This window comes from Coenobita brevimanus, chromosome 113 (genome assembly GCF_032717465.1).
Source record: "Coenobita brevimanus isolate Jiangsu-jjx chromosome 113, ASM3271746v2, whole genome shotgun sequence".
Taxonomy (NCBI): Eukaryota; Metazoa; Arthropoda; class Malacostraca; order Decapoda; family Coenobitidae; genus Coenobita; species Coenobita brevimanus.
The window spans coordinates 21,074,235-21,089,243 of NC_137066.1; the positions used below are offsets into that span (position 1 = coordinate 21,074,235).

At 43.2% G+C, this 15,009-nt stretch overlaps 1 protein-coding gene across 2 annotated transcripts in view; it reads left to right on the forward strand.

The window, feature by feature from the left end:
• Positions 1-13,698, forward strand: part of LOC145418290 (protein-lysine N-methyltransferase SMYD4-like) — a 22,761-nt gene extending 9,063 nt beyond the window's left edge. Inside the window, exons 6-15 of one of the 2 annotated variants that reach the window (XM_080286730.1) lie at positions 92-269; positions 2,705-2,818; positions 3,705-3,825; positions 5,253-5,448; positions 5,831-6,032; positions 6,640-6,731; positions 8,556-8,680; positions 8,987-9,118; positions 10,919-11,115; positions 12,759-13,698. In XM_080286730.1, the coding sequence (XP_080142856.1) occupies positions 92-269; positions 2,705-2,818; positions 3,705-3,825; positions 5,253-5,448; positions 5,831-6,032; positions 6,640-6,731; positions 8,556-8,680; positions 8,987-9,118; positions 10,919-11,115; positions 12,759-12,949 (1,548 nt within the window). In that variant the 3' untranslated portion in view covers positions 12,950-13,698. Of the gene's footprint in view, positions 1-91; positions 270-2,704; positions 2,819-3,704; positions 3,826-5,252; positions 5,449-5,830; positions 6,033-6,639; positions 6,732-8,555; positions 8,681-8,986; positions 9,131-10,918; positions 11,116-12,758 lie in introns of both variants that reach the window. The other variant, XM_080286728.1, reaches the window with a different exon arrangement.
• The last annotated feature ends 1,311 nt before the right edge of the window (positions 13,699-15,009 follow it).

Consider the following 15,009-nt stretch of genomic DNA (forward strand, 5'->3'; position numbering starts at 1 on the left):
ATTCTCTCATCCTTCCCCTCCCCATCCCTTCACCACACATACACTCTCCTTGTCAGTCTCTCACCCAAACTCCTTGTCCACGTGTCCTCAGGTACTGGATCGACGAGGGCAGTGCTACATTCAACAGGGGGTGTATAGTCAGGCCCAGGAAGCCTTCAGGATGGCGGCTGAGTCACTGCCAAAAGCATCTATGGACGGGAAGAAGAGGGAGGCGTGGAAAAGGGACCTTGATAGAAAAATGGATGGTTGCGTGGGGAAGGAGGATAGAGGTGAGGCGTGTGTAATTCACCGGGTCGGGTCGGTCAGGATCACTTGATGGTCGTGATCGTCAGCTTTTACCCTCCCGGAAGGGAGCTGAGAGCTCATATAGTCCGATCTAAGGGCAAGGCTGTGACCTTCACACACGCACACACCCATCCCCTTGCTCAAAGGGGACAGTAACCACCCACTTCGTCAGTGAAACTTTTCGCAACCTGAGCGAGGCGCGAACTCCCGTCCACCAGTTGGCAAGCGGGAACGTTACCACTGCACCAGCGAGCGGTGTGTGTGTGTGTGTGTGAGAGAGAGAGAGAGAGAGAGGCTATACTCCTTTCACCTTAACTTGGCCCAGATTTTCGTCCTTTTGCAGCTTATTTCACGTAGCTCAGTGGCAGAAAAAGACAATGCTACGGCTCTACATCCTTTCCATAGCACTTCTTCGTGACTAGCATCATATTCTAGTGTTAATCTATTGTTACTACGGCTCTACATCCTTTCCACAGCACTTCTTCGTGACTAGCATCATATTCTAGTGTTAATCTATTGTTACTACGGCTCTACATCCTTTCCATAACACTTCTTCGTGACTAGCATCATATTCTAGTGTTAATCTATTGTTACTACGGCTCTACATCCTTTCCATAGCACTTCTTCGTGACTAGCATCGTATTCTAGTGTTAATCTGTTACTACTACGGCTCTACATCCTTTCCATAGCACTTCTTCGTGACTAGCATCGTATTCTAGTGTTAATCTGTTACTACTACGGCTCTACATCCTTTCTATAGCACTTCTTCGTGACTAGCATCATATTCTAGTGTGAATCTATTGTTACTACGGCTCTACATCCTTTCCACAGCACTTCTTCGTGACTAGCATCATATTCTAGTGTTAATCTATTGTTACTACGGCTCTACATCCTTTCCACAGCACTTCTTCGTGACTAGCATCATATTCTAGTGTTAATCTATTGTTACTACGGCTCTACATCCTTTCCATAGCACTTCTTCGTTACTAGCATCATATTCTAGTGTTAATCTATTGTTACTACGGCTCTACATCCTTTCCACAGCACTTCTTCGTGACTAGCATCATATTCTAGTGTTAATCTATTGTTACTACGGCTCTACATCCTTTCCACAGCACTTCTTCGTGACTAGCATCATATTCTAGTGTTAATCTATTGTTACTACGGCTCTACATCCTTTCCATAGCACTTCTTCGTTACTAGCATCATATTCTAGTGTTAATCTATTGTTACTACGGCTCTACATCCTTTCCACAGCACTTCTTCGTGACTAGCATCAGTATTCAAGGTGGACAGATGGAAATTTTAGGCCAAGTTATAGTAAACGGAGTGTAGGCTGATCGTGGGGCGCGGGGCTGAGCTACTTAACCTAGATATTTGAGGTTAGAAAGAGACCATCCTCCCCCGCCCCTGAGTAGCACTATGTGAACCAAAATATAAAAATAAAATAATCCTTAATGTAATCCTCCTCCTCAATGTAATCCTCTTTCTTAATCCTCCTTCTTAATCTATTTATCTATCTCTCTATTGCCAGACGCCTTAATCCCATAGGGGTGGCCACAAACAAATCGCCTCCACGTCGCCCTGTCCCCCCCTCTCTCATATACTTAATCTAATCCTTCCTTATTAATGTAATCCTCCTTCTTAATGTATGTATCTATCTATTGCCAGACGCCTTAATCCCATACGGGGTGGCCACAAACAAATCGCCTCCACGTCGCCCTGTCCCCCCCTCTCTCATATATTTAATCTAATCCTTTTTAACACTCCTTCTTAATCTATCTATCTATCTATCTATTGCCAGACGCCTTAATCCCATAGGGGTGGCCACAAACAAATCGCCTCCACGTCGCCCTGTCCCCCCCTCTCTCATATACTTAATCTAATCCTTCCTTATTAATGTAATCCTCCTTCTTAATGTATCCATCTATCTATCTATTGCCAGACGCCTTAATCCCATACTGGGTGCCCACAAACAAATCGCCTCCACGTCGCCCTGTCCCCCCCTCTCTCATTTATTTAATCTAATCCTTTTTAACACTCCTTCTTAATCTATCTATCTATTGCCAGACGCCTTAATCCCATAGGGGTGCCCACAAACAAATCGCCTCCACGTCGCCCTGTCCCCCCCTCTCTCATATATTTAATCTAATCCTTTTTAACACTCCTTCTTAATCTATCTATCTATCTATCTATTGCCAGACGCCTTAATCCCATACGGGGTGGCCACAAACAAATCGCCTCCACGTCGCCCTGTCCCCCCCCTCTCTCATATATTTAACCTAATCCTTCTTAATGTAATCCTCCTTCTTAATCCATCTGTCTATCTCTCTATTGCCAGACGCCTTAATCCCATACGGGGTGGCCACAAACAAATCGCCTCCACGTCACCCTGTAATCCTCCTTTTTAACCCCGCAGCCGTCCACGCAAGTAGTCGATCTGTTAGTGGTGGAGCCAAGTTGTTCGCTGGCCCCAGCCCTGCCCTGCCTAACGCCTCTTCGGTGGTGGAGATAAAACACACACATGACCAGGGTAAGTCTATCTGTGTGTGTGTGTGTGTGTGTGTGTGTGTGTGTGTGTGTGTGTGTGTGTGTGTGTGTGTCTGTCTGTCTGTCTATCTGTCTAGCTGTGTGTGTGTGTGTGTGTGTGTGTGTGTATCTATCTCTGTCTATCTGTCTAGCTGTGTGTGTGTGTGTGTGTGTGTGTGTGTGTGTGTGTGTGTGTGTGTGTGTGTGTGTGTGTGTGTGTGTGTGTGTGTGTGTGTGTGTGTGTGTGTGTGTGTGTGTGTGTAACCATCTGTCTTTCCATGTCCATCCATCCATCCATTTCTCTTTCCCTCTGTCTATCTGTCTATCTGTCTATCTATCTATCCATCTATCTATCTATCTATCTATCTATCTATCTATCTTGAGCATGCATCAAACAGAAACAAGAGGCGTGTTTATTTGTCATATTAGCGACGTAGACTAAATCGCTAAGGAAGACGCGTTACGTATTATCCAAAGGTACTTAGAATACGAGCCCAGAACTAATCTCTCTCTCTCTCTCTCTCTCTCTCTCTCTCTCTCTCTCTCTCTCTCTCTCTCTATCTATCTATCTATCTGTCTATCTATCTGTCTGTCTATCTCTGTCTTTCTGTCTGTCTGCCTCTCTCTCTCTCTCTCTCTCTCTCTCTCTCTCTCTCTCTCTCTCTCTCTCTCTCTCTTCCTATCTATCTATCTCTGTTGGTCTGTCTACCTATCCATCTCTCTCTCTCTCTCTCTCTCTCTCTCTACCTATCTATCTCTGTTGGTCTGTCTATCTATCCATCCCTCTCTCTCTCTACCTATCTATCTGTCTATCTCTATCTATCTATCTATGTGTCTGTCTGTCTGTCTGTCTGTCTGTCTCTCTCTCTCTCTCTCTCTCTCTCTCACAGGAAGGTATGCCGTGGTGACTGGGCCAGTTCCCACGGGTGAAGTGCTGATGGCGGAGAGGCCTTACGCAGCTATTTTGATGGACACGAAGAGTGGAACCAACTGTACGCACTGCTACACCAGGTATTGCGATGCGGCGGGGGTAAACCAGCACACCAGGTAGCACAATAATACCACCCCAACACCCTATACTAACACACCGACCAATACCCCACATCAGGAATACTACCAGTCATATTTATTGTTACACGTGGTATTGGGATGCGGCGGGGGTAAACCAGCACACCAGCTAGCACAGTAATACCACCCCTACACTCCATACTAACACACCGACCAATACCCCACATCAAGAATAATACCACTTTTATTTATTGTTACACCAGGTATTGGGATGCTGTGGGGGTAAACCAGGGCACCAGGCAGCACAAGAATACCATCCCTACACCCCATACTAACACATCGACCAATACACCTCACTAAGAATAATACCAGTTACATTTATTGTTACACGTGGTATTGGGAGGCGGAGGGGGTAAACCAGCTCACCAGGTAACACGAAACACAACACCAATTCACTGCTAAACCCAGTACTGTTTTTCCTTCTGACTATGGCTTTCAGTGTGTGTGTGTGTGTGTGTGTGTGTGTGTGTGTGTGTGTGTGTGTGTGTGTGTGTGTGTAGAACTGTCTTCCTCATTCTGTATTTCCCAGTCATTGACCTCCAGTGTGTGTGTGTGTGTGTGTGTGTGTGTGTGTGTGTGTGTGTGTGTGTGTGTGTGTGTGTGTGTACAGCTGTCTTTCTCTGTCTGCCTTTCCCTCTTCCTATGACCTCCAGTGTGTGTGTGTGTGTGTGTGTGTGTACAACTGTCTTCCTCTGTCTGTAATTCCCTCTGCCTGTGACCTCCAGTGTGTGTGTGTGTGTGTGTGTGTGTGTGTGTGTGTGTGTGTGTGTGTGTGTTCGTGTGTGTGTGTGTGTGTGTGTATGTGTGTGTGTGTGTGTGTGTGTGTGTGTGTATGTACTGTCTTCCCCTGTTTGTCTTTCCCTCTCGCTATGACCTCCAGTGTTGTATGTGTGTGTGTGTGTGTGTGTGTGTGTGTGTGTGTGTGTGTGTGTGTGTGTGTGTGTGTGTGTGTGTGTGTGTGTGCAAGTTTTTAGCCTCTAGATATCTTTCCTTTGTCTACACCACCACACCAAGTACCACACCACCACACCACCACACCAAGTACCACACCACACCAAAAATTATTACTATTGATGTTTTGTCTGTCTGTTTGTCTGTCTGTCTGTTGTCTACCTACCTACCTATGCATGTATCTATCTATCTATCTATCTATCTGTCTATCTATCTATCTATCTATCTATCTATCTGTCTGTCTATCTATCTATCTAACTATTAACCATTCAGAAAATCAGTAACTCTCTGTATTCATCCCTCTATGCATTCATCCACCCATATATATCTATCTATCTGTCTGTCTATCTATCTGTCTGTCTATCTATCTGTCTATCTAACTATCTATCTATCTATCTATCTATCTATCTCTCCCCCAGACTGGTAGCCCCCGTCCCGTGCCCTACGTGCTCTGGCGTGGCCTTCTGCAGCGCCTCCTGCCGTGACAAAGGCCTCTCCACCTACCACAGATGGGAGTGTCAGTTCCTGGACCTACTCAAGGGCTCTGGCGTCTCCCTGAATGCATACCTCGCCCTTAGAGTCATCACACAGCATGGCCTTAGCTTCTTCAAAGAGGTGATTTAGTCTGGGTTGTTGTGGGTGGTGGCTGGTGGTGGTGATTGTTATTATTATTATTATCATTATTATTATTATTATTATTATTATTGTTGTTGTTGTTGTTGTTACGCAATTATTTACTCACGCAATGAAATGGCGGGGGACAGGGCGACATGGAGGCGATCTGTTTGTGGCCACCCCTTACGAGATTAAGGCGTCTGGCAATAGGTAGATAGATAGATGTCCATTCTCTCTTATTAATTGCCCAAACCATGCCAATTCTCTCTTAAATGTCCAAACGATGTCCAATCTCTCTTATTAAATGTCCAAACTGTCTATTCTCCCTTAAATGTCCAGACTATGTCCAATCTCTCTTCTCACCTGTGTCCACCCGTCCCAGCTCCGTCCCAGCCTGCGTGCCAGTCCCAGCCTGCCCAGCGCACGCCAGCCCCACCGTCCCAGCCACTACCTCAGCCTGTACCACCTGGCGGGGCTGCAGGAGCAAAGGGCCCCGCAGGACTTCTTCCATCGCTCCCTCCTGGCGTCCTTCCTGCTAAAGATCCTGCAGCGGGCACACTTCTTTGGGCCCTGGGACGATGAAGGTCACACTCCATAGCCCCCATTAGTCCCCATTAACTCCCCATTAGTCCCCATTAACTCCCCATTAGCCTCCATTAGTCCCCATTAACCCCCATTAGCCTCCATTAGTCCCCATTAACTCCCCATTAACCCCTATTAACCTCCATTAACCCCCATTAGCCTCCCATTAACCCCCATTAGCCTCCCATTAACCCCCATTAGTCCCCATTAACTCCCCATTAACCCCTATTAGCCTCCATCAACCCCCATTAGTCCCCATTTGTCCCCATTTACTCCCCATTAGCCCCCATTAACTCCCCATTAGTCCCCACAACCACCAATTAGCCCTCAAAGACCCCCATTAGCCCCCATTTACCCCATTACATAATTTTTACATGCTGAATAACAATAATAATAATAATAATAATAATAATAATAATAATAATAATCCATCCATCCATCATCCAATCCTACGTTGCCCCATGAGGAGCGTAGAAGCCCGGGGCTAGGCAGTTGGTCCTGACATTTAAGATGAGTGAAATAATAATAATAATAATAACAATAATAACAATAATATCTCGTGTGGTTGATATGCAGAAATTCAAAGGTGTCTTCTTCTTGTGCATGCAGGTCCGCCAGACAAGGGGTTAGGGGAGGATGAGGTGTACATTGGAGGGCTGCTGCTGCGGCACCTCCAAGTTGTACAGTTCAACGCACATGAGGTAGGTGTACACTAGATCTCTCTCTCTCTCTCTCTCTCAAATTCAGACATTCTGGTTATCTTTTTTATTATTCTATCCTCTCTCTCTCTCTCTCTCTCTCTCTCTCTCTCTCTCAAATTCAGCCATTCTGGTTATCTTTTTGTCTATTTTATCCTTCTCTCTCTCTCTCTCTCTCTCTCTCTCTCTCTCTCTCTCTCTCTCTCTCCAGCACATATCAATTCCTTCCACAAATACATAATCTGTTGCAACAACTTAGCATTCAAGATGAGGGCAATTTATCGATGTAGGTCAATGTTGCTGTTAAATAGATAGTTATTGATGTTAAATATATATAATGTAGATATTATATTGTAACTCGCATGCCTTTTCTGTCCAACTCTCTAATGCAAGAGTTAACCGTTACTCCCAGTCCTTCATTTATCCAACAGGTCAGCTCTGGAACTGTCTCCCTCTGTCTGTATTTCCTACTTCCTATGATATCCAGTCTTTCAAACGCAGTGTGTCCAGCCCTTCATTTATGCAACAGGTCAACTCTGGAACTGTCTCCCTCTGTCTGTATTTCCTGCTGCCTATGATATCCAGTCTTTCAAACGCAGTGTGTCCAGGCATCTCGAAATGATCGGACCTTGAATTTGGCTCTCTCTTGTATTTTGTTTTTCTCTTGGAAGGAACAGTTTTGCGGGCTCATGGCCTTTGGTTCCTTCTTCCTCACATAAGAAAAAAAGAAGATAATTATAGATATTAATTGTATATAACAGGGATACTGAATTACTATATGTGAAGGTCTAGAGACAGTTTTCTACGAGGCAAGGGTACGGATGAACCTTACTTCAATATGTAGTATAAGAAGCAGGTAAGAACACATTTCAACGTACTCAAGCCACATGGATTTTTTTTGCCTCGAAATGTTGATGAAAATAATCTACAAAAATCATCATCATCATCATCATCATCATCATCCGGACCTTCTTTCCCACCCAAAGGCACAAAAATCTATCTATCTATCTATCTATCTATTGCCAGACGCCATAATCCCGTAAGGGGTGGCCATTTGACTCTGAGTTATTTGTTTTACGGGGAGGGGCACTAACCCTCCACCAACCCACTTGTTGACACGTAGGCAGCACGTATGGTTTGGTTATATGATTACCACCCAGCGTTGTAAATGTAAATACTAATAATACAAATCTGTCATTGAGTGACTGAATTATCATTACATTATTAGTATGAAACATGACCTGTATTCCTTCTAGCTAATTCCCTGAGCGTTGGTACAAACGATGTGAGGACTAAAGTAATGATGGTGTTCATTGGCGATTCTGATGCGAGAAAAACAGAGTAAGAAAAAATAATACAATTAATTTGCTGGTTCACGTTAAAGACAAATTATTTATATATTTATTGTTTTTTTCCCTTTTTTGAAGATAGGTAATTATAGATGTTGGATATATATAAATTAAATAGTTGTTGATGTTATTCGTCTATTTCAACAGCTAAGTCACGTTAAAGACAATTATTTATATATTTCTTTCCCCCTTTTTGAAGACAGGAAGGAGCTGGGGTCCTCACAAAACCTCACCGCTGTCCAGATTTGAACCGCTGAGTTATAGACATTAATTATATATTTCATTCATTCATTGCCAGACGCCACGTATCCCAAACGGGGTGGCCAAGGGCTCAGAGTTAATTGTTTTACAGGGAGGGGCACTAATCCTCCACCAACCCCACTTGACACGTAGGATACTTATATATCATGTAGGTAATTATAGTTGTTGAATATATATAATTTAAATAGTTGTTGATGTTATTTGTCCATTTCTACAGCTAACGGGAATGTCGTTTGCCGAGGGTGCGAATAACTTCAAGCACACCAAGAGCGTGTACATAGGCTTGGCTATCTACCCGACCGTGGCTTTCTGTAACCATTCATGTTTCCCGGCTGTTACAAGGTATTTCTCTCTCTCTCTCTCTCTCTCTCTCTCTCTCTCTCTCTCTCTCTCTCTCTCTCTCACAGACTTTCAGTAATCCTTTTGTTTATTTATTCTTTTTATCACCACTGCTTCCTAACACCTTCTCTTTACCGATTTATTTTTGGATACGACTGGCTAATATCGTTTTATATGGCAAGGTGTTTTTTTAATACCCAGTCCCTCATCCCTGGGCAGCAATTTAATACCCAGTCCCTCACTCCTGGGCAGTAAACTAATTCCCTGTCCCTCCAGCAAGTTAATACCCAGTCCTTCGCCCCTGAGCAGGTATTTCGAAGGGGATCGCATGGTCATCGTCAGCCTGCGTCCCTTGGCTCCGGGTGACGTGGTTGCCGAGAATTACGGGCCCATATTTACTCACCACGACAGGCAGCAACGACAACGAAAACTGCTCTCCAGGTATTGGTTCAGGTGAGAGACTAACTAGGAGAGAGAGAGAGAGAGAGTGAGTGAGTGCGTGTGTGTGTGTGCGTGTGTGTGTGTATGTGTGTGTGTGTGTGTGAGAGAGAGAGAGAGAGAGAGTGTCTGTGTTTGTGTGTGTGTGTGTGTGTGTGTGTGTGTGTGTGTGTGTGTGTGTGTGTGTGTGTGTGAGAGAGAGAGAGAGAGAGAGTGTGTGTGTGTGTGTGTGTGTGTGTGTGAGAGAGAGAGAGAGAGAGAGAGTTTGTGTGTGTGTGTGTGTGTGTGTGTGTGTGAGAGAGAGAGAGAGAGAGAGAGAGAGAGAGAGAGAGAGAGAGAGAGAGAGAGAGAGAGAGAGAGAGAGAGAGAGGTGTATGAATGAGAGCAGTGTGAGCAGAGGAAGGACAACCTAATGATAGAGAACAGGGTGACATGGAGGCGATTTGTTTGTGGTCACCCCCTCCAGGATTAAGATGTCTGGCCATAGATAGACAGATGGATAGATAGACAGAGATAGAATATTATAGGCAGACAGACAAGATATAGACAAATAGATAGATAGATAGATAGATAGATAAAGATATAGATAGATAGATGATCTAGACGGAGAGATAGATGGATAGAATATATACAGATAGTCAGATAGAAGACATAGATAGATAGATAAATAGATGGATAGATAGATAGAAAATATAGATAGATAGATAGATGGATAGATAGATAGATAGTCCTGTCTTGAAAACTCATTATCATCTGTATACACCACCACAACCACCACCACTACCACCACAATCTCCACCACCAGAATCACCATCACCACCACCACCACACAAACTTCTCTCTAGATACTGGTGTAGGTACAAGGGTTGGTTCAGTACTGGGTGGTGCAATTAGTACGCCACCCAGTACTCGTGTGGTGTTGGGACGGCTGTGAGCGTTACTTGTGTCAATCCTGCACTGTTTTGTATTTCCCATAGCCATTTATTGCACGTCATAGTCACGGCGCAAGACTCTGAGGTTGTTATTATCCTGTCCTGGCAACCTACCGTTCAAAAGTGCGTCCCATTTCGTGTATAACATGAAACGCAAGTTCATTCATTCATTCATTGCCAGACGCCATGTATCCCAAACGGGGTGGCCATGGGCTTAGAGTTAATTGTTTTACAGGGAGGGGCACTAATCCTCCACCAACCCCACTTGACACATAGGGAGAACGTTTGATTCGTGTATAATATGTTCGTGTATAATAATATTCGTGTATAACATATTCGTGCGAAATAATATAATTCGTGTATGATATGATACGAAAGTGGACGCCCTTTTGAATGGTAGGTTGCCAGGGTACGATAATGACTACCTCAGAGTCGTGCGCCGTGACAATAGTGCACACCTGTAGTCTGTTTATTTTCACCTGGCGGGCCTGGGCCACTGCCATAACCTAAATACTAAGTTGTGGTTGCATATTGTTTGATGAGTGTTTGTTATGGGGTAGGAATGAGTCTCCTTGGTTACTAGTCAAATAAACTCTCCAATATGACAACACTTTTCCATTACCTGTGCTGAAGGAAAGTATGGATCTTTGTCAAGTGAAAATAAACACACTATAGATGATCATGGTTTGAAAATTAAAAATGTTAATCCCTCCGCACCTCAAGAGACAACAACGACACATACTGCTTCAAACACCACGCATGATGTGAAATCCAGTATGTGGGCCTTATACCTTCACTGGCCTAACCCTTTATACTGTGCATCTGGTTTTGTCCACACTGATGTCCTCTGCGGGGGTGTATTGTGTCCTAGGTGTGGGTGCGAGGCGTGTAAGGAGGACTGGCCCACGTACGACAACATGGTGGATCGACGTGTACTGCGTTGCCAGACATGCCGTGCACAGCTGCCCCCACGCACCCACAACAACCAGTCCAATGTGAAGTGTGTGGAGTGTGCCGCGTCTAACAACGTTGTAACGATGATGAAGACACTGGACCAACTAGATAAGTGTAAGTAAAGGCGCCGTCACACTGGGTTAAAAGTGGTTCACATGCGAGCCAGTTTTGCGAGCCAAAACGTCTAGCAGAGTTGAATGCTTATCACATTCGTGTGTTTTAGCAGGCTGAAACGGCTAACAGTGTCGTCTGCCTTGGCGCCTCGTGTTCATTTGTAAACAAACCACCATGGAGTACCCACTCCCTTTTCCTCAGTTTCTGTAACTGCCTCACGTACTTTAGCAACTCCAGAGCCACAAAGCAGTCTACTAGAGTTTTCCTTGCTGTGGGATCCATGTAAAATGCTGGTCACAATCTGATTTCCACTTGTTGTTTGGAAACAAAGCAGACAACTTCCGCAGCTGGCCACCAGTCTCCGAATACTGATTTAATGTCACAAGAAAAAAAATAGAAATGAATAAAAAACACAAGAATTAAATGTTTACTTAACAGTTTTAGTTACAGTTTCCTTCTGTGAATAACAGAATATTTTCTCACCAGTTACAAAATTAATATAGGCTCATTTGGGTTCTAATCCCACCAACAAGCTGTGAGCGAAAATTGTTATGCATTTCGCCTCGCAAGCGAAATCTCGTTCACCCTGGGTCAGTTTGGCCAGCGGCTCACAAAACTGGCTCGCATGTTAGCCCAGTGTGACGCCACCTTAAAATAGCTGTAGTAGAAGCAGTAAGAGTATTAGTTGTTGTAGTGGTTGTGCTAGTATCGTCAGTGGCATTAGTCATAGAAATCGTTGTTGTGGTAGTAGCAGCAGCAGTGGCAGCAGTATAAATAGTAGTAGAGGAGCAGCAACAGCAGCAGCAGCAGCAGCAGTAGTAGAAGGAGAAGAGGGCAATAGCAGCAGTAGTAGTAGTAGTAGCAGCAGTAACATAAATGTTGTATGTAGTGTTGCTGGACCCTCTCAGGCCAGGGTGGGCCTGGAAGAACCGTTGTCACTGAGTTACTGACACTTACTAAGACTCCAGTCTGAAATCAGCCTCTTTTCAACCTCCTAAAACCTTTGGAACAGTTACAGGTTTAGTGGGTAATTATGGCGCTCCAATCGGACTGATCCGGTGCAGGTTTATGTACAAGGGGTGGTTGGGGTTTATTGCTCACGTAATGCCACTCAGGGATGAGTGAGGCTGGTCATTCATCTCAAATGTCAGGACCAAATTGCCTAGCCCCGGGCTGCTAAGCTTCTCATGGGGCAACACAGGGTTAGATGATGATGATGATGATGATTATTATTATTATTATCGTCATTTCTACTAGTAGCAGCAGTAGTAGTGGTAGCAGTTGTTGTTGTAGTTTTAGTGGTAAGTATATTATTATTATTATTATTATTATTATTATTATTGTTGTTGTTGTTGCTGTTATTATTATTATTATTATTATTATTATTATTATTATTATTATTATTATTATTATGAATACAAGTAGTAGCAGTAGTAGTAGTAGGCTAGTAGTAGTTCTATATTATTACTGTAATTTTCTTTTTATTGTTGCAACTACTACTACTACTACTACTACTACCACCACCACCATCACCACTACTACTAGTCCTAGTACTACTACCACTACTACCACGATAAGAATAACAACAGCAATACATGTGTTCTATCGCACTGCACTGTGTTGTATGTATTGTATATTTTCAGTGTACGTGTTAGGATGTCGGCAGATGGATGAAGGGAAGAGGGAAGAAGCCATCCAGTGCTTCATCAGATATGTGGATGGTGTCAGTGTGCTGTTAGTTCCTCCTTACAGGGAACTTCACCTCGCCATGCAATCACTGAGACTATTGGTGGCTGCCAGGGGTACTATCCACGCCCTCCCATCACAGAAATAGTCTACTATCAACTCCACACCTCGCCTTGCAAAATAAATCGCTAAGGAAATGGTGTTACGCTTTGCTGCACCATCTAGAACTGAATCGCTATGGATATGGTGTTACGGTTTGCAGTATCACCTAGAATTGGCCTTGTATTCCCATCCACCTTGCATTGCAAAATAAATCGCTAAGGAAATGGTGTTACGGTTTGCTGTACCCTCTAGAATTGGCCTTGTATTCCCATTCACCCCGTCATTCAAAATAAATCGCTAAGGATATGGTGCTACGGTTTGCAGTATCACCTGGAATTGGCCTTGTATTCCCGTCCAACCCTCCATGGAAAATAAATCGCTTTGGAAATGGTGTTACGGTTTGAAGTACCCCATCCACCCCGCCATGCAAAATAAATCGCTATAGAAATGGTGCTACTGGTGGCTGGTAGGGGCACTATCCACGCCATAGCATCACACAGATAGTCTACTACCTACACCTACTATCTGGCCACCGTCTATCCCAGCAGTAGTCAACTATCAGGGCTGACACACACTGATAGTCGTGTCAGTGGCAACTATCCACGCCTTACTATCACAAAAACAGTTCTCTCACTCCAGCACTACTACTACTACTACTACTATTATTATTACTACTACTATTATTTTTATTATCATTATTATTATTATTATTATTATTATTATTATTATTATCATTATTATTATTATTATTACTACTACCACTATTATTATTATTATTATTATTATTATTATTACTACTACTACTACTACTACTACTACTATTATTATTACTACTACTACTACTATTATTATTATTATTATTGAGGCGTCTGGCAATAGATAGATAGAAAGATTATTATTATTATTATTACTACTACTACTACTACTGTTATTATTATTATTATTATGATTATTATGATTACTACTACTACTACTACTACTATTACTGTTATTATTATTATTATTATTATTATTATTATTATTATTATTATTTGCAGTAGTTCACTATCACAGGGACACTATCGACCCTCTTCCATAACAACAATAGTGGTCGGTTAGTCTACTATTTTTGTCCTCATATTCCGCTAAAATTGCCATCTCTCCTTCAGTGTCGAGGTGTAGCAAGAGATTAACACTTGAATATGATGCTAGTCACGAAGAAGTGCTGTGGAAAGGATGTAGAGCCGTAGTATCGTCTTTTTCCGCCACTGAGTTACGTGAAATAAGCTGCAAAAGGACGAAAATTTCCCTAATGTCTCTCTCTCTCTCTCTCTCTCTCTCTCTCTATGTATGTATTTTTCAGTGAGCCTTAGTTACGAGGTAGAAATGAGTCTCCTTGGTTACTAGTCGAATCAGCCCTCCAGTCTAAATACACTTGGCCAGCAGTGATAACACACAATATATAGATATTACAAAAAAGACTAATTGTCAATATTAATGTATAAATAAAAAAATAAATGAATTACTAATGTTTATCGTCCTTATTTATTGTAAGTGTGGATGTTTAGGTCTGTGGGGTGAAGGCAGGATTCCATGGGCTTGAATGTGGAGTAGATGAATGTGTGGCCCTGTTAATTTTGGCAGAGTTTGGGTTAGATTCTACTACTACTACTACTACTCGTACTTCTCTCTCTCTCTCTCTCTCTCTCTCTCTCTCTCTGGTTCCTTAGTGCTAATTCTGTAACATTGCTGCTCCCTGGGGTGGGACGGGAATATTCTTGTCCAGTATCTCTGCATGAATAAGGCCACTAAAACGGGCCCATTTATCTCCAGTCTTCCTCTCCATGTCCTCTTCTCTTCTGTTCACACTCTTTTGTAAATATTTCCATGTTTCTTCCAGCCTTTATCAATCTGGACATTCGGTTTCATGACATGGATAATCTAAGGACTTCCCACACCATGTCAGCACCATTACTTCGGCGTAAAACTGTTTCAACATCACTATCATTTCAGCTTTAATACCACGTCTTTTTTCCTTCTGCCATTACCTTTCTCTGCCTTAGTGCCGTAAAGGGTAAACTCTGTACTGCAGCAACCTACGGCGTTGTTTTATACTCACTGGCTAAA